The sequence below is a fragment of the Pagrus pagrus genome (genome assembly GCF_965226575.1).
Source record: "Pagrus pagrus genome assembly, chromosome: 9".
Classification (NCBI taxonomy): Eukaryota; Metazoa; Chordata; class Actinopteri; order Spariformes; family Sparidae; genus Pagrus; species Pagrus pagrus.
Genome location: NC_140193.1, coordinates 18412823 through 18439262, shown reverse-complemented (window position 1 = coordinate 18439262; position 26440 = coordinate 18412823). Strand labels below are relative to the sequence as shown.

The 26440-nt window shown below is 41.2% G+C and overlaps 1 protein-coding gene across 2 annotated transcripts in view; it reads left to right on the top strand.

Annotated features, from left to right (window-relative positions):
* The window catches only part of gpc6b (glypican 6b), a 149719-nt gene that overhangs the window by 102893 nt on the left and 20386 nt on the right, over positions 1 to 26440 (top strand). The window contains exons 5-7 of one of the 2 annotated variants that reach the window (XM_084362757.1): positions 8565 to 8695; positions 9356 to 9499; positions 10518 to 10547. In XM_084362757.1, the coding sequence (XP_084218883.1) occupies positions 8565 to 8695; positions 9356 to 9499; positions 10518 to 10547 (305 nt within the window). The remainder of the gene's footprint in view (positions 1 to 8564; positions 8696 to 9355; positions 9500 to 10517; positions 10548 to 26440) is intronic. The other variant, XM_084362758.1, reaches the window with a different exon arrangement.

Below are 26440 nucleotides of genomic sequence, written 5' to 3'. Positions count from 1 at the left end.
GCGAGCTAGCGAAAAAAAATGGTAGGCGGATATGGGCGTGGCCTATATCAGGAGATTCAGCAGAATTCACTGAACGCGTGGATATGAGGTTTTTGAATGTGCGACAAAGTATGTGGGAGTTATTAGCCAAAACGCAGTTTCCTTGATAATAGCGCCCCCTAGTGGTGAAAATTCACAACAACAACAGATTATCAAATTTTTCGCCAAGCCGAATGACTTTGCCAAATAAAATCGCGTTTTCATTCATGTTCAGGCATTGAAAAATGCGATCATTTGCGACAAAGAAAAAAAAAAATAATAATAATCATTACAATTACAATAGGGACCTCGCAGGTTCCCTGCTCGGGCCCTAATAATCATTACAATTACAATAGGGTCCTTGCAGGTTCCCTGCTCGGGCCCTAATAATAATCCGAGCGAATCCAATAGGTCCTCGCACGAGATTCGTGCTCAACAACAATAGATTATAAAATTTTTCGCCAGGTCTGATCTATCTTCCAAGTTTGGCGAGTTTTGGGGTATGTTCAGGCAGTGAAAAATGCGATTTTGGGGATGGAACAATAATAATAATAATAATCCGAGCGAATCCAATAGGTCCTCGCACGAGATTCGTGCTCGGGCCCTAATTAAAACTGCAAGCAGTGATGATCGGGCCCTCGCAGGGTATGCTACCGTCGGGGCATGCTGCTGTCGAGGCATGCTGCTGTTGGGGCATGTTGCTGTCGGTGCATGCTGCTGTTCAGGCTTGTTCATGCAACAACTTCCATTGAGTAATGAAAAGTGAAGGCAGTCAAGCTGTTCTTTCATCATTTAGCAATAAAAGCGCCATCTATTGGCCGATTTGCACCAAATTTAGCACAAACCGTCAGTTGGCCATGGAACACAATAAGTTAAAGTCTTGTGTTAACGGACTGTATTTCGTCAACATACGCAAGATTGACTGTTTGACCACAATGTGCAGGAAATTGTAATTCTATATTTTGGGTGTTTATTGGACTATCAAAATTCTTTTAATAACTTTTTGTGGTCAGCATCCACAGATGGTGTGTGCAAAATTTGGTGCACATCGGTGAAATTGTCTGGGAGGAGTTCGAAAAAGTAGGTTTGAGACATTCGGGAATGTGCAAATGGAAATGTACCTCGAAAGTGGGCGTGGCCTACATCAATCAATTCATCTGGATTCAGGGAACACGAAGATATAAGGCTTTAAACTGTGCGACATATTATGTGGGAGTTATTCACCGAAAACGCTTTTCCCTTGATAACAGCGCCACCTGCTGGTCATTTTTTGTGTGTGAGTTACAGGTGCCAGTCTATACCACCCCAATGAGTTTCATATCCATAAGTGTTATGGTGTGGGCACAGTGCCAAATCTAAAATGAAACTGCCACCAGAGCGCCACCTAGTGTCGGATCGGTAAGTCCTTCATGAGCTGTCCTCAGGAGGGCATTGGCAATGAGTGTACCAAGTTTCATGTTAATCCGACAAACCAATGTGGAGATATAAATTACTCCAATTTAAAGAGCGCCACCTAGTGGTCATCGGCCAAAATTTTGAACAGAGCCTTAGGGCCTCTCAGGGAAGTAGGATCCTGAGTTTGAAGTCATTCGGACACACCAATGTGGAGATATGCAAAACTTCCTGTTTTGAGCGAAATCTGCAGGAATTTGTAATTTAATAACTTGAGTATTTTTTGGTATATCCAAATTCTTTTAATAACTTTTTGTCAGGAGGGTCCACAGATGCTGTGTGCAAAGTTTGGTGCAAATCGGTGAAATGACCTGGGAGGAGTTCGAAAAAGTAGGTTTGCGACATTTTGCGAGCTAGCGAAAAAAAACGGTAGGCGGATATGGGCGTGGCCTATACCCAGAGATTCAGGAGGATTCACTGAACGCGTGGATATAAGGTTTTTGAATGTGCGACAAAGTATGTGGGAGTTATAAGGCAAAACGCACTTTCCTTGATAACAGCGCCACCTAGTGGCGAAAATTCACAACGACGACAGATTATAAAATTTTTCGCCAGGTGTGACGTATATTCCAAGTTTGGCGAGTTTTGGGGTATGTTCAGGCAGTGAAAAATGCGATCATTTGGGATAAATAAAAATAATAATAATAATAATAATTAAAACTGCGAGCAGTGATGTACGGGCCCTCGCAGTCCACGCGTGTCGGGGCATGCTGCCGTCGGGGCTTGTTCATGCAACAACTTCCGTTGAGTAATGAAAAGTGAAGGCAGTCAAGGGAAAAACGGTTTTGTCTTGATAACAGCGCCACCTAGTGGTAATTTTTGGTGTGTGAGTTACAGGGGCCAGTGTGTACCACCCCAATGAATTTCATATCCATAAGTGTTATGGTGTGGGCACAGTGCCAAAAACAAAATGAAACTGCCGCCAGAGCGCCACCTAGTGTCGGAGCGGTAAGACCTTCGTCAGCCATCCTCAGGAGGGCATTTGCAATAAGTGTACCAAGTTTCATGTCAATCAGACAAACGGATGTGGAGATATAAATTACTTCAATTTAAAGAGCGCCACCTAGTGGTGGTCGGCCACAATTTGGCACAGAGCCTTAGGGGCTCATGGGGAAGTATTATCCTGAGTTTCATGTAATTCGGACACACCAATGTGGAGATATGCAACACTTCCTGTTTTGACGGAAATCTGCAGGAAGTTGTTATTTAATAACTTGAGTATCCTTTGGAATATCAAAATTCTTTTAATAACTTTGAGTCAGGAGGGTCCACAGATGCTGTGTGCAAAGTTTGGTGCAAATCGGTGAAACTGCCTGGGAGGAGTTTGAAAAAGTAGGTTTACGACATTTTGCGAGCTAGCGAAAAAAAACGGTAGGCGGATATGGGCGTGGCCTATATCAGGAGATTCAGCAGAATTCACTGAACGCGTGGATATGATGTTTTTGAATGTGCGAGAAAGTATGTGGGAGTTATTAGCCAAAACGCACTTTCCTTGATAATAGCGCCACCTAGTGGCGAAAATTCACAATGACAACAGATTATAAAATTTTTCGCGAGGCCTGATCTATTTACCAAATAAAATCGCGTTTTCATCCATGTTCAGGCAGTGAAAAATGCGATCATTTGGGACAAAGGAAAATTATAATAATTAAAACTGCGAGCAGTGATGTACGGGCCCTCGCAGTCCACGTACGTTGGGCTGTGGCGCCGTCGGAGGCCTGTGCGCCCAGTTGTGTGCTTGCCCGTTGCCTGTGGAAATGTCCTACCTAAATGGGATTCGTGTCACACAAAACACAACAGTGACATCTTCATTGACTTCCTGTGTCCAGTGGGTGGCGCTATAGATATGACATAGTATTGATGCAGAGACGTGTTCAGGGCGAGCCCCTCTACATGTGTGAGCAATTTGATGCCGATGGGAAATTGTATGTTGAAGTTATCAGGACTTCCTGATTGATGGCAAAAGATTGAATTTGAAGGAAAATGGCGGACTTCCTGTTGGACTGAGGGTATGTGTCCAAGAGGGTTTTTTGTGCGTCTGGTGATGATACATAATCCTACCGAATTTGGTTCATGTACGTGCATGTAGGAGGCAGGGCTTCAATTTTGAAATATTCCAGGGGGCGCTATGGAGCCATTTAGCGCCACCTGCTCGTCATTTTTGGTGTGTGAGTTGCAGGGGCCAGTGTCTAACACCCCTATGAGTTTCATATCCATAAGTGTTATGGTGTGGGCACAGTGGCAAATAAAAAATGAAACTGCCACCAGAGCGCCACCTAGTGTTGGATCGGTAAGACCTTCGTCAGCTATCCTCAGGAGGGCATTGGCAATGAGTGTACCAAGTTTCATGTTAATCCGACAAACCAATGTGGAGATATAAATTACTCCAATTTAAAGAGCGCCACCTAGTGGTCATCGGGCAAAATTTTGAACAGAGCCTTAGGGCCTCATAGGGAAGTAGGATCCTGAGTTTGAAGTCATTCGGACACACCAATGTGGAGATATGCAAAACTTCCTGTTATGAGCGAAATCTGCAGGAATTTGTAATTTAATAAGTTGAGTATTTTTTGGTATATCAAAATTCTTTTAATAACTTTTTGTCAGGAGGGTCCACAGATGCTGTGTGCAAAGTTTCGTGCAAATCGGTGAAATTGCCTGGGAGGAGTTCGAAAAAGTAGGTTTGCGACATTTTGCGAGCTAGCGAAAAAAAACGGTAGGCGGATATGGGCGTGGCCTATACCCAGAGATTCAGGAGGATTCACTGAACGCGTGGATATAAGGATTTAGAATGTGCGACAAAGTATGTGGGAGTTATTAGGCAAAACGCACTTTCCTTGATAACAGCGCCACCTAGTGGTGAAAATTCACAACGACGACAGATTATAAAATTTTTCGCCAGGTGTGACGTATATTCCAAGTTTGGCGAGTTTTGGGGTATGTTAAGGCAGTGAAAAATGCGATCATTTGGGATAAATAAAAATAATAATAAACATTACAATTACAATAGGGACCTCGCAGGTTTCCTGCTCGGGCCCTAATTAAAGCTGCAAGCAGCGATGAACGGGCCCTCGCAGTCCACGTACGTTGGGCTGTGGCGCCGTCGGAGGCCTGTGCGCCCAGTTGTGTGCTTGCCCGTTGCCTGTGGAAATGTCCTACCTAATGTAAATGGGGTCCGTGTCAAACAAATCACAACAGTGACATCTTCAGTGACTTCCTGTGTCCAGAGGGTGGCGCTATAGATATGACAGAGTATTGATGCAGAGACGTGTTCAGGGCGAGCCCCTGTACATGTGTGAGCAATTTGATGCCGATGGGAAATTGTATGTTGAAGGTATCAGGACTTCCTGCTTGATGGCGAAGGATTGAATTTGAAGGAAAATGGCGGACTTCCTGTTGGACTGAGGGTATGTGTCCAAGAGGGTTTTTTGTGCGGCTGGTGATGATACATAAGCCTACCGAATTTTGTTCATGTACGTGCATGTAGGGGGCAGGGCTTCAATTTAGAAATATTCCGGGGGGCGCTATGGAGCCATTTAGCGCCACCTGCTCGTCATTTTTGGTGTGTGAGTTACAGGGGCCAGTCTGTAACACCCCAATGAATTTCATATCCATAAGTGTTATGGTGTGGGCACAGTGCCAAATCTAAGATGAAACTGCCACCAGAGCGCCACCTAGTGTCGGATCGGTAAGACCTTTGTGAGCTATCCTCAGGAGGGCACTGGCAATGAGTGTACCAAGTGTCATGTTAATCAGAGAAACGGATATGGAGATTTAAATTACTTCAATTTAAAGAGCGCCACCTAGTGGTCGTCGGCCAAAATTTTTCACAGAGCCTTAGAGGTTCATGGGGAAGTAGTATCCTGAGTTTCATGTCCTTCGGACAAACCAATGTGGAGATATGCAACACTTCCTGTTTGGAACGAAATCTGCAGGAAGTTGTAATTTAATAACTTGAGTATTCTTTGGAATATTAAAATTCTTTTAATAACTTTTTGTCAGGAGGGTCCACAGATGCTGTGTGCAAAGTTTTGTGCAAATTGGTGAAATTCGCTGGGAGGAGTTCGAAAAAGTAGGTTTGCGACATTTTGCGAGCTAGCGAAAAAAAACGGTAGGCGGATATGGGCGTGGCCTATACCCAGAGATTCAGGAGGATTCACTGAACGCGTGGATATAAGGTTTTTGATTGTGCGACAAAGTATGTGGGAGTTATTAGGCAAAACGCACTTTCCTTGATAATAGCGCCACCTAGTGGCGAAAATTCACAATGACAACAGATTATAAAATTTTTCGCCAGGTGTGACGTATATTCCAAGTTTGGCGAGTTTTGGGGTATGTTCAGGCAGTGAAAAATGCGATCATTTTGGAAGAAGGAATAAAATAATAATAATAATAATCACTACAAAAACAATAGGGACCTCGCAGGTTTCCTGCTCGGGCCCTAATTAAAGCTGCAAGCAGCGATGAACGGGCCCTCGCAGTCCACGTACGTTGGGCTGTGGCGCCGTCGGAGGCCTGTGCGCCCAGTTGTGTGCTTGCCTATTGCCTGTGGAAATGTCCTACCTAATGTAAATGTGATCCGTGTCAGACAAAACACAACAGTGACAAGATAAGTGACTTCCTGTGTCCAGAGGGTGGCGCTATAGATATGACACAGTATTGATGCAGAGACGTGTTGAGGGCGAGCCCCTCTACATGTGTGAGCAATTTGATGGCGATGGGAAATTGTATGTTGGAGTTATCAGGACTTCCTGCTTGATGGCGAAGGATTGAATTTGAAGGAAAATGGCGGACTTCCTGTTGGACTGAGGGTATGTGTCCAAGAGAGTTTTTTGTGCGGCTGGTGATGATACATAAGCCTACCGAATTTTGTTTATGTACATGCATGTAGGGGGCAGGGTTTCAATTTTGAAATATTCCAGGGGGCGCTATGGAGCCATTTAGCGCCACCTGCTCGTCATTTTTGGTGTGTGAGTTACCGGGGCCAGTCTCTAACACCCCAATGAATTTCATATCCATAAGTGTTATGGTGTTGGCACAGTGCCAAATGTAAGATGAAACTGCCACCAGAGCGCCACCTAGTGGCAGATCTGTAACCCCTTTTTCAGCTATGCTCAGGAGGGCATTGGCAATGAGTGTACCAAGTTTCATGTTAATCCGACGAACCAATGTGGAGATATAAATTACTTCAATTTAAAGAGCGCCACCTAGTGGTCATCGGCCAAAATTTTAAACAGAGCCTTAGGGCCTCATAGGGAAGTAGGATCCTGAGTTTGAAGTCATTCGGACACACCAATGTGGAGATATGCAACACTTCCTGTTAAGAACTAAATCTGCAGGAAGATGTTTTTTAATAACTTGAGTATTCTTTGGAATATCAAAATTCTTTTAATAACTCTTTGTCAGAAGGGTCCACAGATGCTGTGTGCAAAGTTTGGTGCAAATCGGTGAAATTACCTGGGAGGAGTTCGAAAAAGTAGGTTTGCGACATTTTGCGAGCTAGCGAAAAAAAACGGTAGGCGGATATGGGCGTGGCCTACACCCAGAGATTCAGGAGGATTCACTGGACGCGTGGATATAAGGTTTTTGAATGTGCGACAAAGTATGTGGGAGTTATTAGGCAAAACGCACTTTCCTTGATAATAGCGCCACCTAGTGGCGAAAATTCACAATGACAACAGATTATAAAATTTTTCGCCAGGTGTGACATATATTCCAAGTTTGGCGAGTTTTGGGGTATGTTCAGGCAGTGAAAAATGCGATCATTTCGGCTGAAGGAAAAAAACTAAAAATAATAATAATAATCACTACAAAAACAATAGGGTCCTTGCAGGTTCCCTGCTCGGGCCCTAATAAACATTACAATTACAATAGGGTCCTCGCAGGTTCCCTGCTCGGGCCCTAATAATCATTACAATTACAATAGGGTCCTTGCAGGTTCCCTGCTCGGGCCCTAATAAATGGAAGCCTGCTATGGAAATGAACCCGCTGTCTCTTTGCTCGTCTGTGGGATCGACCTTCTGTGCGAGCTGACAGAGCCTGACACGCAGCAACTTAAGAAAACACAAGCAACAAGAGCAAACAGACACAAATAAGGAAAACGTATTCACCAGCTTGACAACTTATGCATTGCATTTCGAGAAAGAGCCCTTTATATATACGACAAACACAAGCAAATACAAAAGACCCGCATCAACAAAATGCAAGCAATCATGTAAAACACCAGCAGAAGCAAACAAAGAATACAAGCAAATATAGAAACAGTGCAAGTGTACAGTGGGCTGTGACACACTAGAAATGAAAAGCAGTTTCAAGTGCCTGTTTTTTATGATTATATTTTTCATTACATCTTCTAAATGTGTAATCAAATTGGAATATGTATGTATGTATTTTCTTGTCAAAATACAGACTGATATAGAGGTGGTCAGTTACTTTCCACAGCAATCAATTCCCGGTTAGATGAAAGGAGACCTGTTACGCTTCTTTGTTTTCTTTGCTTTCCCTCAATGTTTTGTAAATGTTCCTGTGCATGTAAAAGATCTTGAAAGTTAAAAAAGTCAAAGTCAACAGAAGCTCCTCTTTCCCACAGAAAACACTGCTCCAGAAACGCCTCGTCAGTCTAGTCCCGCCTTTAATTCTGTGACTTTGTGACATCACACTGCGTCGCCATGTCACACATTTTCATCATTTATGCCTAGCGGCTGGTTTGGCACGTAAGAATTGATTTAGCACAGCTAGTCTGTGGTTTTGTTAGCTGTGCTGGGTCAGGCGTGTGCGAGCTGACCAATCGGAGCAGACTGGATATTTGCAAGAGCTAAAACAGAGCGTTTCAGACTGAGGGGTAAACAGAGCTGCAGCACTGGACAGTATGAAAGAACTGATGTGTTTTTTGGAAATATTAGCATGTAAACCAATTCTAGTAGCAACCCAAAATAAAATGATGAGCCTGAAAGTGAGCAGAATATGTCTCCTTGAAAACAAGACTATTTTTACACCTGTGAAAATTGTGTTTACCAACTAAATATGTGTCTCTTTGCACCTCTGCTTCTCCTCCCTGCAACACCCCATCCTTTTTTTTCTCCCCACTGTTGTGACAGACGCCATGCTGCTGGTGGCACAGAGGCTGGAAGGACCTTTCAACATTGAATCTGTCATGGAGCCTATTGATGTCAAGATCTCAGAGGCCATCATGAATATGCAAGATAACAGTGCCCAGGTCTCCTACAGGGTATGTCAATTAGGTGTATTCCCAGAGAACAAAAGTAACAGTTGAAAAGTTGCTGAAGTCCAGAACTGTAAAGAAACTCAGAGGGGAGCTCGCTTTGAGTCATACTGGGCTGTGTCGAAGGTGTGCAGTACGACACGTTCTAATTAAGTCCAAGTTTAGGTCTTGTATTTGAATTATACGTTTCAATTTGGTCAGATAATCTTAGTTCAACTAACAGTAGTTAATGTGTTTCCTGTGTTTTACTGCATTTTTCTCTCCCCACAAAATTGTAGTCAGAAAGGAAAAAAAAAAAAAATGTAGGTGGTTGTGAAGAATTTTTTCAGCCTACACAGCTTTGGATGCCAGTTCTCATTCAAAGCTAAATGCTCTGTTGGCTTTCCCATGCACCAGATGCAGTTTTGTTTATGGTTTAAGTATATGTGGTCTTTTCCCAAACCCCGTAAAAACGTAACTCTATCATCCTAAATAGCATCGGTCACAGCTCCTAGTTGAATCACCTATCGACGTGGTTACCTCGACTTGACGTAGAGCACTGTCACGCTGGTAATGTGGGGTGAACCCTTCACAGGACCTTAACAAAACAGCATGTTTTCCCTATTTTCTGCATCCAGAGCAATTTCAACCCCTGACAATTGGGTGCCCATGTTTTTCTAATTGCAGGTTTTTCAAGGCTGTGGCCAGCCAAAGCCCGCAGGAATGACTAGGTCTACCCGCGGCGTTTCGGATGTGTTCAACGCTCGCTTCAGGCCGTACAGCCCAGAGGAGCGGCCTACCACTGCAGCTGGCACAAGCCTAGACAGACTGGTAAGGAGACAGAGCCAATGCTGCTGCTTTCAGGCGAGACACTGCATCAGTGTAAACATCATTTGTCTTTCTGACTTGACACTGTTGATTAAAGCTGGTGATTTGCCATCGTAAGCCCCTGGAGCCGGAAATTAATTCTTTGTACTTGTCCTCCATTCAGGCCCCTCTATCGATCTGTGTTTGTTAACGAATCAACAGCCTTACCCCGAGAGGGCAGTGGAAGGTGTGGCGAGCCGCGTTCGGTGCCCTTCTCATCTCTGTGTGCTTGGCAAACAGAAAAGGGAGGGTTGAAAGAATTGATGGATAGATTCTGCAAGGCTGACCATATCAATTGTTTGCTGTAAAGCACACCTTTATTTTCGATCAGATTAGCTGCATGTTTGTCGGATTGGATCTTGATACATGGATTTCCATCCCAAACAACCTTGAAAGCTAAAATGCTGCATCAGGGTAAAGGTTAACACGGAGCTGACAGACCAATTCAGCTGAGAGACAGTTCTCATCACGGATTACCTTTGCAGCCGCTGTGCCCTTCCTTGCTCCCCTCTGAATCCTTTTAAATTGTGTCTCAGTTATGCTGGTGTTTAGAGCTATTTCAGTCAGAAACCAAGACAAATATTTTTTCATTATTGACCTTTGAAAAGAACCACATTTATTAAATCAGTGAAGTGGAACGGCAGCTTCACCCACAGTGTTTAAATCACGCTAAATCAATGTGTCTCTGCATTGTGTCAGGTTAATAATAGGTTATTTACTTAATGAATACATAATTTGGAAAAGCAGCACTTTCTTGCCATCTGGCTCTTAGAATCCCACAGCAATAAATGACTTATTTGTTTTATTCAACACTAATTATGTTTTTTTCCCCTCAATCTAATTAATTCTGCACTCATTTTTGATGTTTTCCATACAGCAGCTGCCTTTTTAGTTTTTATACTGTATGTCCATCAACGATTTCTTCCACCTACACTGAATTAATTAAGACTTTCTGTTTCCCTGCCTTTATGCTGCGAACCAGAGGATTGTTTGGAATGCAATGCAACACAGTGTAAGGTTCAACATTTTATACTCATTTTCGTTGTTTATGCCGGGTCCATTGCTTGCAACTGTTTTGATGTACTTTGTGTGGAAGCAAAAATGATGTTTTAATATTGTGTGGTTGGGGGATGCACAGGATTGTGTTCCAAGCGTTGAAGATTTACTGTAAGCCAGCAGTGGGACCTGTAAATCCCAGTGGTATGCAGCAGTTGGTGCGTTAAGTCTCAGTCATAGTCTCATTTACAGTGAGTCCAATATGTATTTGATCCCTTGCTGATTTTGCCGGTTTGCCCACTAATAAAGACATGATCAGTCTATAAATTTATGATAATATGTATTCAAACATGGAGAGACAGAATATCAAAAAAAAAATCCAGAAAATGAAACTAAGGAATATATATTAATTGATTTGTATTTCATTGAGGGAAATAAGTATTTGATCCCTTAGTATTCATTAGGAGTTCTGGCTTTTACAGACCAGGTAGACACTCCCAATCGACTTGTTACCTGAACTGAAGCCACCTGTTCTCACTAATCACCCGTGTGAAAAACACCTGTTCACAGAATCAGACAATCAGACAGATTCCAAACTGTTCACCATGGGGAAGACCAAAGAGCTGTCTCAGGACCTCAGAGTCAGGATTGTTGATCTCCACAAAGCTGGAATGGGGTACAAAAAGATTAGCAAGGTGTTGGATTTGAAGGTAACAACCATTGGTGCAATTGTAAGAAAATTTAAAAAGCATAACATGATCATCAACAGACCTCGGTCCGGTGCTCCTAAGAAGATTCCACCTCGTGGGGTAGCAATGATTCTGAGAACGGTCAAAAATCATCCTGCAACCACTCGGCAGGAGTTGGCAAATGACCTGAAGGCAGCTGGGACCACAGTTTGCAAGGAAACAATAGGCAACACTTTGCGCAGCAATGGGTTAACATCCCGCAGTGCCCGAAAGGTACCCCTTCTCAAGAAGGCACATGTGGACGCGCGCCTTAAGTACGCCAATGATCACCTGAAAGATGAACCAAGTTATTGGGAGAAAGTTATGTGGTCGGACGAGACCAAAATTGAGCTTTTTGGCCTCAATTCTACCCGTCATGTGTGGAGGAAAGAAAATGCTGCTTATGACCCCAAGAACACTGTGCCCACCGTCAAGCATGGAGGTGGAAGCATAATGTTTTGGGGGTGTTTCTCCGCCAAGGGTACAGGGCTACTTCACCGCATCACTGGGAAGATGGATGGAGCCATGTACCGTACAATCCTGAAGGACAACCTCCTCCCCTCTGCCAGGAAGCTGAAAATTGGCCGTGGTTGGGTCTTCCAACATGATAATGACCCGAAGCACACAGCAAAGGCAACAAAGGATTGGCTCAAGAAACATCACATCAAGGTCATGGAATGGCCCAGCCAGTCACCGGACCTCAATCCGATCGAAAATCTATGGAGGGAGCTGAAGGTCAGAGTGGCCAGGCGACAGCCCACCAACCTTCATGATTTAGAGAGGATCTGCAAAGAAGAGTGGGCCAAAATTCCACCTGGTGTGTGTGCTAAACTTGTGGTTAACTACAAAAAACGTCTCACTGCTGTGCTTGCAAACAAAGGCTTTGCCACTAAGTATTGAGTGTGTTTGGCCAGAGGGATCAAATACTTATTTCCCTCAATGATATACAAATTAATTAAAATATATTCTTTAAAGTTATTTTCTGGAATTTCTTTTTGATATTTTGTCTCTCCATGTTTGAATACATATTATCATAAATTTATAGACTGATCATGTCTTTATTAGTGGGCAAACCGGCAAAATCAGCAAGGGATCAAATACATATTGGACTCACTGTACATCTGAGAGTCAGTGTCAGCTAGTCACATTGAATTTGCCATGACTGAGCATTTTATTTCTGATTTATTAACGTAGGAAATCTTCAGACCTTGATAATAGCCAATGTGGCAAAGCATCAGCTATTAAACACGCTATTTAATAGTAGCGTTGAACACATGCCAGTGTCCTCAGCTTCCTCTCAGGAGATCCAACATGGACCTCCGACAGCCATCATATCTATTCTAGACACATCCCAGTCCAACACCCTCATTGCCATAGCTAATGGAGTCAACTCCTCGAGCAAGCCGACCAATCAGCAGGTGACCTGCTCCGTCATAGCTGGCAGAGAGGAGAGCTGTGAAGAGTCGGTGGTGGTGTAGGTGTGGGGGTGTTGCAACCAGCATCTGCTCTGACGGTACAATGAAGTGGGGGCTCCAGACCTCTCATGAATAACCGGGCAATTAGCCTACTCGGAGAATCTCACAAGATGGAGCTCAGTGACAGGAGCTTATTTTTGACGTATGATAACTAGTGCAGTGTACCTGAGCGGAAAATTCCATTATCAACATCCGTGTGCTCGAGGAGGCCATGCTGATCATAGTGGCCGCAGGAAGCTGTGAATCGTGACACTTCTGTAATGTGGTGTAATGAGGGTTGTTTGGTCCGTGGAAAGTGGAAGAAAATGCTTGGTTTGTGTTTTGGCTCGGTCCAGCTCACAGCCATTGTTTTGCATTGTTGTTAGGAATCTTAGTTTGCATGCCTCCACGCTGGCGCTAGCAGTGGCCAGCGGCATTATGTTTTCAGGTTGTCCATCTCATCCATCCATCTGTCCATCCGTCCTGTTGTCATGAATGCAATATCTCATGAAATCCTGTTTTTCTTTGGGTTTGGCTTAGTTAAAATCTGGCATTTCTTCAAATTTGGCACAATCTCCGCTTGGATTCACGTATACGCTGATTAGGATTTAGTCGTCAAAGGTCGCCCCACATATGACCTTACAAACACATTTTTGGCTCTAACTCGAAAATTGATTCGCTGAATATGACAAGTTTTACACAAATGTCTAAAAGGATAAAATTATTAAGCGTCATTTATTATCCAAAAAGTCAAAGGTCAAATGTCAACTATGAGATTATAAATTGACACTTAAGTCATTAACTCTCAATACTATATATAGTCACCTCAAAATCGCAGAAAAAGTAAATGTAAAAACAGCCGACAACATCTGTGGTTTTTTTTTATATACTCTCTGTGGATTAGGTTTCTGATAATGAGCTGTGAAAAGCAGTGTTAAAGAAAAACAAAAAGCGTCTGCTGCATCTGTAAACGTGGGAGGCGTAACCTCACTGAGCTGTAGGCCTGTGCGATAAAATAATTAGCTCAGGGGCATCCTGGTGGTTGAGTGGTTAAGAAGCAAACCGCGACATTTCTGGTTCAAATCATGTCATTAGCCCGTGTTTCATGTTTTCAGTCTCACTCTTTGCTCTTGTAATATCACAAAAGAAAAAAAGTATCATAAAAATGTGTTTGAAAAAAAAAGAGAAAAACAGCATCATGTCACATGGCCTTTATGATCCCGACAGACACGTGTGTGACATAAACCTGTTTCCTATTAATAAAAGCACACTAGCAGTATACACTGTCTTTACTGTGGTCTTTAACAGCTGCTGAAATAATCCTCCTGCGCAGCCTGTTTGATACAACCTAGAAGGTTTATTTAAACGATTATGTTGCACTTTTGCTTGTCAAAACTAGTTAGAATTGCGATGACAGTAGCATTCATTTATTTACGCCCAAAAAAAGCACTGACTGCAGTACAGTTGTTGGTTTCACTCAATGAAACCGCCGCAGTCGTAGAGTTTTACTCATCTTTCAGTGTCATCAACTAAAGATGCAAATTTATTCCGTGAAAAATGACCTTCGTGAGAGAGAGCGATGAGTCATTTTACGGAAATATCGTTTAACGGTGGCAGTGGTTTCTTCAACTAACATTGAATTATGTTGGTTGACGTCATGTGTTTCTGATACCGCACACATTGCTGTGAGCTCACTCCTGCAGTTTCCTCCAACATCCAACAGTGTGACACAGGTTTACAAAGAGCAAGAATACAAAGGCATGGCGATGACACACAGAAAGATTTCCGGGAAAAAGCATTTCCATTTTGATGTATATCTGTTGAGGTTCTTCTGTTGGCATCGTAGCCTCAAACAACCACCGTACAGACAGCCAGAAGACATGCTGTTCTCAGTCTTGCAAGATTTACTGTGGATGCATCCACACTGAAGTAGCTAGTTCACATGAGATAATCTAACAAAAGGAGATTTTGAAGCAAAGAAGTACCTTTGCAGTAATCGTTTGAAAATAATGGCTTCTCAATTTCAAAAGTTAACTGGAGACATTCTTCAAGAGAGAAAGAATAATTTGAATGTGTTGCTGAAAGTAAAGTAGAATGACGTTTATTGAACAGAAGATGGTCTGCATCATCATGAGCCATTGAATAAGTGTGATTGTGCCAGAATCGAGTCCTTCCACAAGACTTTTGTTTCAATTCTTGGTCACTTAGCCATTCTTGGGTCAAATGAAGCCTTCAGCAGGGGCGTCCCCAAAAACTTTTTATAGGGGGGCCAGAAGGATTAAAGTCTTGGGGTGGCCATCAAAAGGCTGCGGGGAAGGGGTGTACATATATTATTATTTATATTTTCATTATTATTGTTATTTTATTATAATTTACAGGATGTGATCTTCACTAAGCTGAGTATTTAGCTTCTCATTATATTTATCAACAAACATATGCTTCTTCCAACCCAAATGCCATAATAAATGTTGCCAAAATACCGTTTTGCAAACCATAGATACTGTATTGAAACTTAACATTTTTTATGTTGCAACTTTATGTTTCTTTAGGTTAAATATGTATATTTTATTTTGTGACAATACTGAGAGTATGCTCTGGTTAGGTTAAGGCACAAAAAACACTTAGTTGAGGTTAGTAAAAGATCACGAGTTGGCTTAAAATTGTTATCACGACAAAGATGACTTGAGATGTCCTGACTTCCTGTCAAAATTTGTCACCACAGACACAGCTGGGTATTGTCCCGAGGTCTTCTTAAAAATATCCAGTGATGTCACGCTTGCAAATGTTGAAACGCAGACTCAAACTGTTGTCACTGGCTTGACAGCCCTCTCGCCTGTAACTCCTCCACCATCCCCTCAGTCACTCATGTCGTAAACATGTGATGTGATTGGATATGACAGGCTTTTTAGAAATTTCAATATGATACGTAGGTATAAGGTACAAATGCGAATGTGTCAGTGGTTTGCAGAAACATTAACTGCCAACATTTTCTCCTTGCGACTGGGCTGATTTCTTCTCTTCACCTCTGCAGTGCAGGAGGATGGTTTACCTGCCTAGATGCAAATATTTCCTGTTTATTCGGTCGCGGTTGCATAAAGATGCATGCTTCTACTAGTTTGGTGTATAAAATGCATCTTTGCGGCTCATTAAAGCTACGGCTGAACAGGTGGTCAGTGGGTGGCTTTTATGAAAAACAATTTATCAGCAATTATTTTATTTATGAACCCAGTTTTTGCTTCTCACCTTCAACATGACAGTGTATCAGTGTTAGTAATCATTTCGAAGGGGTGTCTCCGATGTGTGACGTTCAAATGCAGGTTTTGACCAATAGCAGCTCTTTGGAGGCCTGCTATACAGTAAAGAATAGGGGAAACTTTCTGTGAGTGCATATCTTCATTGAAACTGTTTCATGTCCCTGTGCGGTATGCAAGGTTTAGATTAAAGGTGTTAGTCTGTTCCAGCAGCCGCCTTGTGCCGTCATTAGTCTGGCAGCATCTATGTGTTTATCTTGCTGCAAGGACATGACTGGGTTCCCTGTGGGAGTAAATCTTTGTTGTCCCACACACTGTCCTCCTTTACATTCTGGCACAGGATAATTACCCACGACAGTGACACTGCTCAGCCCTGTGAATGTTGACAATAGTTTAAAGTGTCCTTTGATAAGACCTTCTTGTCTGGATTTACCGCTAAGTTTGTGAGTCAAAGCCTGTGAGAGGGATAGTCGGGAGTGCCTGCATTCATTTGGTTCTGTTGCCTATAGAGGAGCCTGGAGGAGCGGGCCCACCTCCAGCTCAATGAGCCATGACTGTTTAATTGCCTGACATTCTGTCAGAGCACACACCCTCAAAGCTCGGAGAGAAATGGAGATTTGAAAGTCCAAAGAGGGGATAAAGGCACAGAAGACTGTCAGGCTCAGAGGCGCATTATAGATAAGAGGTGGAGCTTTTAATTTGACATTTGTAACAAGTTTGGTGCAGTTCAATTTGGTGTAATTTTATTGGTGCTTTTTGTCTCCCTTGTGTAATAAACGCCTCACATTTTATCAGCATGGCGCTATAAACAAGGAGCAGGATGCAAACAAGACTAGACTGTCGAAAGAGCCTGGAGGGGACAATATTTGTTATAAATGAACCCTTTGAACTTTGTGTCCATAAATGGGTCGCTCTATAGAAGCTGTTCAGATTGGACCTTGAAATTTAAAGATTTTTAATCCTAACCAAACAGAATTTTATATTTCATAGCATTAAGAATTAGTTAGACCTGCAATAAACCATGTTTGTATGCTCAGGCACGTTTTTTTTTTTTAACACATTTGGTCACATCAAAGGTCCACTTTGTAATAAAGTTGATTTTTGAGTCTCATTACCAACTTTTTAAAAACTGACATTTTGGGATTGTGGCCAACCTACAATCCCAAAGCGTCAGTATTTGAAGAGTTGGTAATTAGACTCAAAAATCATCTTTCTCAAAAATTGGACCTCTCAGCCCCCTGTGAAATTTTCATAGTAATATGGCCAAAATTCTCTCTATGGTCAAAGCTAACACCACACTCACCATCCAGCCAAATGAAGAAAAACACGTTTCATACAAATGCATTCTGAAAATTTCATGAAAAACAAAATTCCATTGCTGATGGGGTGACTGATGTTATGCTTGGGAAGGTTTTAAAAGAAAAATGTACCAAAACATTTTGCTAAAACTAAATAAAACTCCCATCTTAAAACTCTTATAGGTGCAATAACAATTGGCCACCTGTCGAACCTATAGCACAAACAGACATGGGGCAGCATATCACCAGAGTAGCTGCCGCTGCTAAGTGAAGCTGCAGTTAGCTAGTAAGCTCAGTTAGCCATGCAGCTTGCAGCTCTATTAGCTGACTGCCTGTGTTAGGGGCCCGGAGCACTGCAGGAGAGCTGGTGTTGTATACACTGCTAACACAGGGCCGAGACAAGTATGTCAGGGCTAGCTGGATAGCATACCAACTATCACAGTAGATATCTCTGCAACACAATACATAGACCTGTTTGATATAACATCAAAACTATTATTTCCTCACATTCTGTTGTAGGATTCAGTTTGAATGCTTTTAAAGTTAAATTCTTACATATCGAACCTTCAAACGATGTCATTTCCTCATGTGGTGTGTACCCACAGAAAGCAAAGCTATTTTTTGCACGTCTAGATTACTTACCAAGATAATGCAAAGATGTGACTAGACTTGAATTTGCATTACTTGCAGAAATGTACTGTCACGGACGGACAGTGGAGACGGGGACAAGAAGAGAATGAACAAAAGTAATTTAGATGTAATATTTAATATTATTACTAATAACTCATTTAATATTTAATATACCTTTAAACTATTGGGACCTAAACAGAACACTTTTCATGTAATGACCCATATAGTACTCATGTAGCTTAGTTACATCTGAGCCTTCAGAAGAATTGTCTCAAAAATTAGACATATCAAGTATTTTTTCATTTAACTGATTAAGTCATTACCAACAACAAGGTCATTTGTTTATGTGCTTTTCCACGGCCAGCTCATAAAATCCATGCTGAATCCAGAGAGCTATAGGTCAAATTAAACAATGTGTTTGTCTAAGACTTGCTGAGTTCATACAGACTCTCACTGACAAATATCTGGAATTTATGGTATTTATAGAAGGTTTGATTAATTTTGTTTTCATCTGTGTAGCGCTACAAGAAGACACTGTTGTCAGTTCACATTAAACAAGATGCATTCAGTAATTCCCAGAGAATGTTCCTAGTAATAGAAGAGACAAACAGGAGAAAATATACCTGAGGTTCTGTTTCATGAAATTTGATTTTCACCCAAATGGTTTCATTTCCTTAAATCCCGTTTTCACCAGCTTCATCTTATTATTCAAATTTGATATTTTTGTTTTTCTGTGCACACACACGCACATGATAGCTGCTTGATGATCGTGACTGCACATTAAAAAGAAAAGCTATAATTGCAAACAAATTGTGGCTCCCTTTTCATCGGTGCAGATATAATTTACCCCTGCCAGTCTCCTTTCTCCTGCCTGTCTCGCCCTGTCAAACTTCTTCTTTTTTTTTTTGTACTGCTGGATAAAGTCAACATTTTTCAAAACCCAAGTCAACAATCAACAGTGCGTTCAGGAATACACCCCAAGGTTAGTCTGAGCCTACCACAACAATTCCAACCTCTCCAGCTCCGAGCAGAAAAACACTGCACAAAATGTCGGAGAAAATACTCTCCATGGAAACTGCCAGACTCTCAGAGTGGTTCCCAACCTGAGGTCACACAATAAGAATGAGAGGTCGCATGAGGATTAAGAAAATAAACAGAACATCGTGTGTTTATTTCTCTGGGTTTCGTCTAAACTTTGCTTCTTTTGTCCTTTAGCCTTTTTCCCATGAAAAACTGAATATTTCTACCCCTCCAGGCCTCTGATAGTTACGCAAATATAACAACCTGAGATTAAAAAAATCCCACCTGGGTTGAAGTGCTTGCTGTTTTTTGAAACTGGCACCTGCTGGAATCTGATTGGCCAAACGAGTTGAGATGTCACAGATCATGCTCTCACTTACTCAGATTCAAGGTGAGCTCAGAGAAGCGTTCCCTCTTCAGCAGGTGAATGTGGAAACTAGTCTTAAACTCTGGACGCACTTTATCCAAGTGAGCAAAACAGATTTGGTAACACTTTACGATAAGTGCACAAACCATATACTTAGGTAACACATGACTCATGATGATTTAATGTATGAATTATGCATCAGGATGTATCATGAATTCCTATTGCTCACCATTAACAAATGATCACTTTATGCAGATCATCAGTTCAGGAATGTTAACACAGTTACTTCATACATCAATTCACATGTGACCAAATCAGCTGAATGCCTCTTACATAAAAATGTATTTTAGACTTGTGTATTTGCTCAGCCTCTCTGAAAGCTGAACAGCACCCCTTCTCATAACAAGGTGATGCTTTTTTATTTGTCAAAGTGCAAACATTTACATTTCACAGAAATAAACGTTTATGTAACTGAAATCCAGATAACCTCACAGATCAGTTCATGTGTGAAGTAACTCTGAATTAACTTTCATTAAGTGATGAACTTTTAAGAGGGAAGTAATCACATAAAGTCACAGTAAATGAATACTGGTTGTACTGGTGTGGCTAATTTTTTTCACATAGGTGCACTAGCAAATAATTTAGCTGCACTCAGTTAATACATTTTCATGTTTTCTTTCTTTCTTTTAATATTGTGGATTTATCTGTTATTGTTTTTTCTCTTTTTTGTTTAGTTTATAATTTTGACTGCAGATTATCTTTGTTATGAATTATAAACTAGAAAGCAGCTAGTTGTATGAAAACGGCATGGAAAAAAAAAAAGTACAAAAAAATAATAATACATTTGAATTTGATTTCTAGACAAATCGTGTAAATGATTTTTAACAGGAATAAGGTGCAGATAAATGTTTTCATTTAAATCACAGCACGCGCAACAAGACATCACATTAAGTTTGACAGTGCTGATATTTAAAGTACTGGAGAAACTCAAACAACCTACAGTATTATTGCTCCGGCCAATGAAAATATTAAGTTGCACTTGACAGATTCTTGGGTGCATGTGCGACCAAAATAGTTGCACCCTGGAGCCTTGAATCACTGTGTTAACAACATGGTTGTTGCTAGCTGCCTGGCTACTGTCCAAAGCCAAAAAAAACTTTTTAAAAAAGAACCTCAGTTTGACCTAGAAATCCAGATCTCAAGGCTATGCCGTGCTAAATTATTTAAAGTTAAACACCTGGTTGTATTACAAAGTAGGCAGGTTTTGTTGAGGTGGTGAAAGAAAACACACATCAGACTTTGACACAACACCGGGGCTATCCATTGAGTGAAAGCCCGTCCTTTCCTTCTTGCTTAACCTCGGTTTCTATCACTCTCCCTCTCCGTCTTTGCCGGCGGTGTTCTTTTTTTTCAACATTCCTACATTTTTCCACAGTCAAACACTGTGCAATTAGTATTGACTTTGAGATGATAAGTTAAAGAAACAAGCTGCCTGTTGCCAGTTTAAATATATAATTTGGACCCTTAGGGTTTGGGCTACGGTTACCACATGGAGCGGAATGAAAACAACCAAGGTCCACCTCTGTCACTGTGACATTAGATCGAGAGCAGTTAGTTGAGTGTTATATCCGCAGGTCTGCTGTGCCTAATAGTGCCAGTGCGCATTTCAGCGGTGAGGAGAAATTCAAGTCCGAAAGACACAATCGCTCTTATCCTCTTGGCTAGCCCTCTCAGTTAGAAAATGTGGCACCCCAGTGGATCAATGCTTAGAATTGCTGCCTCACAGCAAGAAAGTTTTGCACTTGAATTCTAGTTTTCCCAATGTTTGCTCTTTTTTTGTTGTTTTTCCTCCAGGCACTCCCGCAGCCGTGCCGTGCAGCTCAATAAACTGCTGTTAGGTGGATTGTCTGTCTAGGTTTGTTATCATTGTGAGAGACCAGCGATCTGCCCAGGGTTTTTTTTCTTTGCTTTTATCCGATACATGGGCTCCAGCCGTCCATGACTCTGATTAGCTGTAAGTGTGTGAAGAAGGTGCGAAAAGGTTTTTTTCAGCTCGCCCAGAAAAGTCTGTCAAGCCGCAGTCTGAACATGCTGAGCTTCTTTTTTTTAAATTTAAACAATAATATCTATTTTATTCTCTGCTCACTTTCATCTCCGATTTAATTATTCATTCACATAGCGCACGGATAACTTGTATAGCATTAAGTGAAACTGAATATTCATGCACACAATCTTTTCTCTTCTCTTCCTCTCTCATTCTTTGCCATGTCCGCTAGGAAACACTGAGTAAAACATCCGCGTGTGGTTTTGTGAAGTCAGTTGTCAGGAAAAGAGCGCAACCACTCCTTTCCCAAAATCTTGACCCAGGCATTATATTTGTGCAGTCCAGGAACATGTCAAGCCACTGAAACATTCTTGTTTTGGATACAGCTTAATGGAAGTAAAGTGGGCCTGTCCACAGCTCCGTCCTCCGAGCTGTTGTATCTACAGACTCCTGCCCGAGCTGTGCAATTATGGAGATTCCACAGATTCTCTCTAAGACCACACAAAAATAAATAGTCTAGAAGTGCATATGTGGCAACGTTGTTTAGGGCATTGTTTGACCATAAATTAAACAATTCTCTCAGGGAGGAGTGGCTCTCAAGCATAAATATTTGTCTGCCGTAAAATGATAAAAAACAACAAATCCCAAATTTGTCTGAACATGTAAATCGCCCTCGGATGCTGGGGTTTTTCTTCTGTTCGCTTTGTTTTGGATGATTTATTACCAGAGAAGTGTGGAAAACAAACACACCACTGTAGTCACCACTGTTTCCCACTGTCAGTAGAGAAAGCTGTCTCCATTTGACAGGTTTAAAAGTGCCTTCGTCTCCGCACCACACGTCTGTAACTTATGTGTTCAGCCTCAGAAGCTTAAAACAAGGGTTAGCAGGCTGTCTGTGCACAGGAACCTCAACAAAGAAAGAACGTGCAAATAACAACAGCAGGATTGAGACACACTAATAGCAGTCCACAGAAAAGAAACACCACCGCTGCCACCACCAATGTAACCAAGTGTCCTGCTGTAGGTTTGCCTAAATAGGCAGGTTTAATAATAAACAAGACATGGAGGCGTAAAGTTAGTACATTGAGCAGCACTGAATTTATTTTCTCTCCCACATGTCACAAACGGCAACAACTCCTGCCTTACAGTACTGCAACTCTGAAGGCCCACACGCACTGAAAGCGATAATTGATGCGCCTCAACCGAAGCGCATCGTTTAATGCTCCTGTGCACTGGGTCTTCATTCGACGCTCCGAAATTGAAACGAGGTTGTAGTATGAGCATCAAGGCAGTTTGACGCGCACCATAAACATTTTTTTATTATTTAAAACAATAGGTGTACTTCAAAACGTGCACGTCAGACAGTTTCAGTGCATTTAGCCCTTGAGGGGTCACACTTGTCATCAGTGATGGATGATGGTTTGTCTTTTGGTCCAACCCTAGTTAGGGTAAGGAAAATATGTTTTGCCTTGACTGGTTCTGTTGACACAAACACAGCTGGAAATTATCCCAACGTCTCGTTAAAAAGATCCAGTGGTTTCATGCTTACAAATGTTAAAACGCGATCTAAACAGTGGTCTCTAGCTTGGCAGCTGTCTGAGCGTGCTGTCAGGCCACCACCATCCCCTCATTACATGCATCGACATGCGTCTTGAGTGACAGCTTGTGATCTTGTGAACACCTACATCACTGGAACAAACAGATACACCGTTTTTTACACAAAGAAAGAATTATCTTCATGTATAACGTTTGCCAGACGTACAAGTGGGCTCAAATAGTTAAGAATGTGTTGTAGACAGCAATTCACAAAGATTATACAGTTTCTACTGACGCAAGAACTTTCAAAATGGAGGGTTTTTTTAAGGGCATCTGGCGACTTTCTACACTTCTTTCTACCAAAGAAGTAACGAGCTTTTACAGTGATATCGCAACAAACTGACACTTTTAACAGATAAAGAAACTTTTTGCCGTAGTCGTTTCACAAAGTTGATCAAGTTTCTCCTCATACGACAACTCTTAAAATCACACGATTTGTCAAGGGAGTTTTGAATATTAGTGACTTCACTTCATTACTCGGTCCATGTCCAGGACTTTCACACAAAAACAGCAGCCCACTTCTCGCAACAATTGTGTCAAGTAGATCACAACAACAGTTAATTCATATAAATATGAAAAAGCTGCGACATCGCACAACCCAGAGAGAGAAACGTACGTGGTCGTTATCACTGTCATTCACGAGGGAATATGTTGCGTAGTTCCTCTGGAAAACAGGTTTGAACCTGTTTATATTATTAATGTAAAAAATGCTCATCGCATTGAAAAATTCATTATTTGTGATTAAAATAATGATGTTGGTGATGTATGAGTGACCCCCACAGATCTGTGTGATATGATGCATATTGTACAAACGTTGATATAATATGCATAAAACATACAGTTTTAATCCGTGGCTTACAGAAACGTATAATGACAACATATCATTCTGGCAACTTTGCTAATTAGTGACTGATTTGTGTTATGGACCTTCTCTTACACTTTAAATTCATGATCTGTTCCCTTTTCAAGCTTACCACCTACACTTTACACACCAGTCATGTTTCTATACTAGTTAACGGGCTTTGCGATGCCATTTAAACATCAAAGACCAAAACATAAAGAGCTTACCGAAGCAGACGTGATGTCAAGGCCTGTTTTCTGAGCCAAACCGATGTGTTTACTGCTCATGAGGTAAGTAACTAGCATGATACTCTGGTCTGATGCAAATATGAAAAGCTGTGGCCTTACACAACATGCAGATATTCTTTATTTCACAATAGGAGCACAGCTAAAGGCACTGACATAATGTGCATCTGCATTGTTTGTGCCCACACAGTGATAGTACTGCATGTTCTGTTCTTTAAGCGTTCACATTAGTGTCTCAAAAGAGGCAACATGCACAAGCATTATCCACTTATACGTACTGACTCAGTGTCATGAGTCAGTACGTATATAAGTAGGTAGTGTCATGACATGTTAGGTTACTGCTCATTGCCGGTTAGGGAAACAGGGGAGTTTGGGTGGAACTGATGTGGCAGAGGGTTGAATGCCAGTAACTGAGATCTGTGGGATTTCCCATTTGGGAAACCAGGATTTTGAGCCTTTATAGAGCATTTTTAAGCACATGGCACTAAATCATTACCTTATTTCAGTATTCTGACAGAGTAGCAGAATCAGTCGGGATCTAATGGTAATTACTGTCTCGTGACGTGATCATTTTCAGCAAGAAAATCAAAATCAAAAAGTCTACTCTTAACACGAATGGCTCTTCTGCTGCCTTAAACTAATGAATATGGAAAAGAAATGTCAGAAAATCGAATAAATAGATATCTAAATAAAAAAACATAATCTAAATTCGATGATTTCTACAATAATGTTAAGATTAGCTTCTTGTGGGGGAAAAAACAATATTACAGGGACATTTAGACTTGAGAGAAAGTGTCATGGCCTTGAGAGGAGCTGCAGCTGCAAGTGCTTCTTCATGCTTCAGTATTCATCCACGATGCGACAATCATAAACGTGTCTGAAAATTGGAAAAGTAAACAGATCTTTAACTGGACAGATTGGATTTTGAGCAGAGGAGTTCGGACAATATTCTCTGAATGCTAATTACGCCAAGGGACAGTCATGATGTGTAGGAGACATTTAGGTCCCCACTCAGAGGAATATCTTGCATTATTTATGTCTGTTAATGATCTGAATTCAGATTGCTGTTTGGTCTTTATGTGTCAGACTGTCTGTCAGTAAAATTAACTATTCACTGCTTTAATCTTAACTTATCATTATACCAGATCCAGTAAGTAAGTAACCAAGCACATTTATTCAGTTGCATTGAAGTAATTCAAGTATGTCAATGCTATGCTACTTTATACTTCTACTACAACATTTGAAAGGGAAATATTGTGCTTTTCACTTTACTCAGTTTATTTGACAGATATCCCAGATAGCAAAAGTTACAAAACACCGGACCACATACAGCGGGGAATGATGTTACTTTGGCAGTCCACCATTCCACGCGGTATGTGGGCCAAAGTTTTCATACAGAAGATATGATCGTCTTATATAATATGATGAAGATTAAACTAACCAGCAGTATATAAAGTAGTTAAACCTTTAGCTGCAACATTAAAATACTGCTTACATGTCAATTAATCATTAAAAAGCATCCAAAATTATTATATATAAAATGATAATTACTACTTTTACTTTCGGTCATAAAGTACGGAAGCCCTAAAGGGCCATGCATTCATGCATTTTATTTCCTCCATTTTCCCATGATAACGAGTTCATTTCATTTGTTTTCTCGAGATTCCGAGTTATTATCTCGAAATAACAACTGCCGTTTTCCCGAGATAACAGGATAATTTTCTCGAGATAACGAGATCTCGAGATAGCGAAACTTTGTTTTCCCGACGATATAATTAATTTGAGATCTCGAGATAATGACTGTGATATGATAGGCCTGAGAAACAAAACGATAGTGTAGTGTATTAAATCATTGCAGGAAACATCATTCAGTGTAGCAATGTCAGAGGAGCAGGAGCATATCGATCACCACGTCACATATCTTTTCAATCAAGGCCTGACACAGGCTGAAATAGCATTATGCCTTGCTATTACAGATAATATACACATTAGTGTACGTAATCTAAAAAGGCTTCCGCTATATCGGCTGCACAATCTAAGTGAGCCTGATGTCGTCGTTAACTACATAGCTGACCAGCTATGAGGTCCCGGGGCGTCTCCATAATCTCAGGCCTATCATATCACAGTCATTATCTCGAGATCTCGAATTAATTATATTGTTATCTCGGGAAAACAAAGTTTCATGATCTCGAGAAAATTATCTCGTTGTCTCGGGAAAACGGCAGTTGTTATTTCGAGATAATACCTTGAGAGCTCGAGAAAACAAATGAAATTAACTCGGTATCACAGGAAAACGGAGGAAATAAAATGTATGAATGCATGGCCCTTTAGGGCTTCCGTACTAAAGTAAATTTTGCTGACAATATTGTTTTTGTGTTGTTTTTTGCTTTTTTGCTTTTAATTACATAAGGGTTTAAATACTGTACTTTTACTTG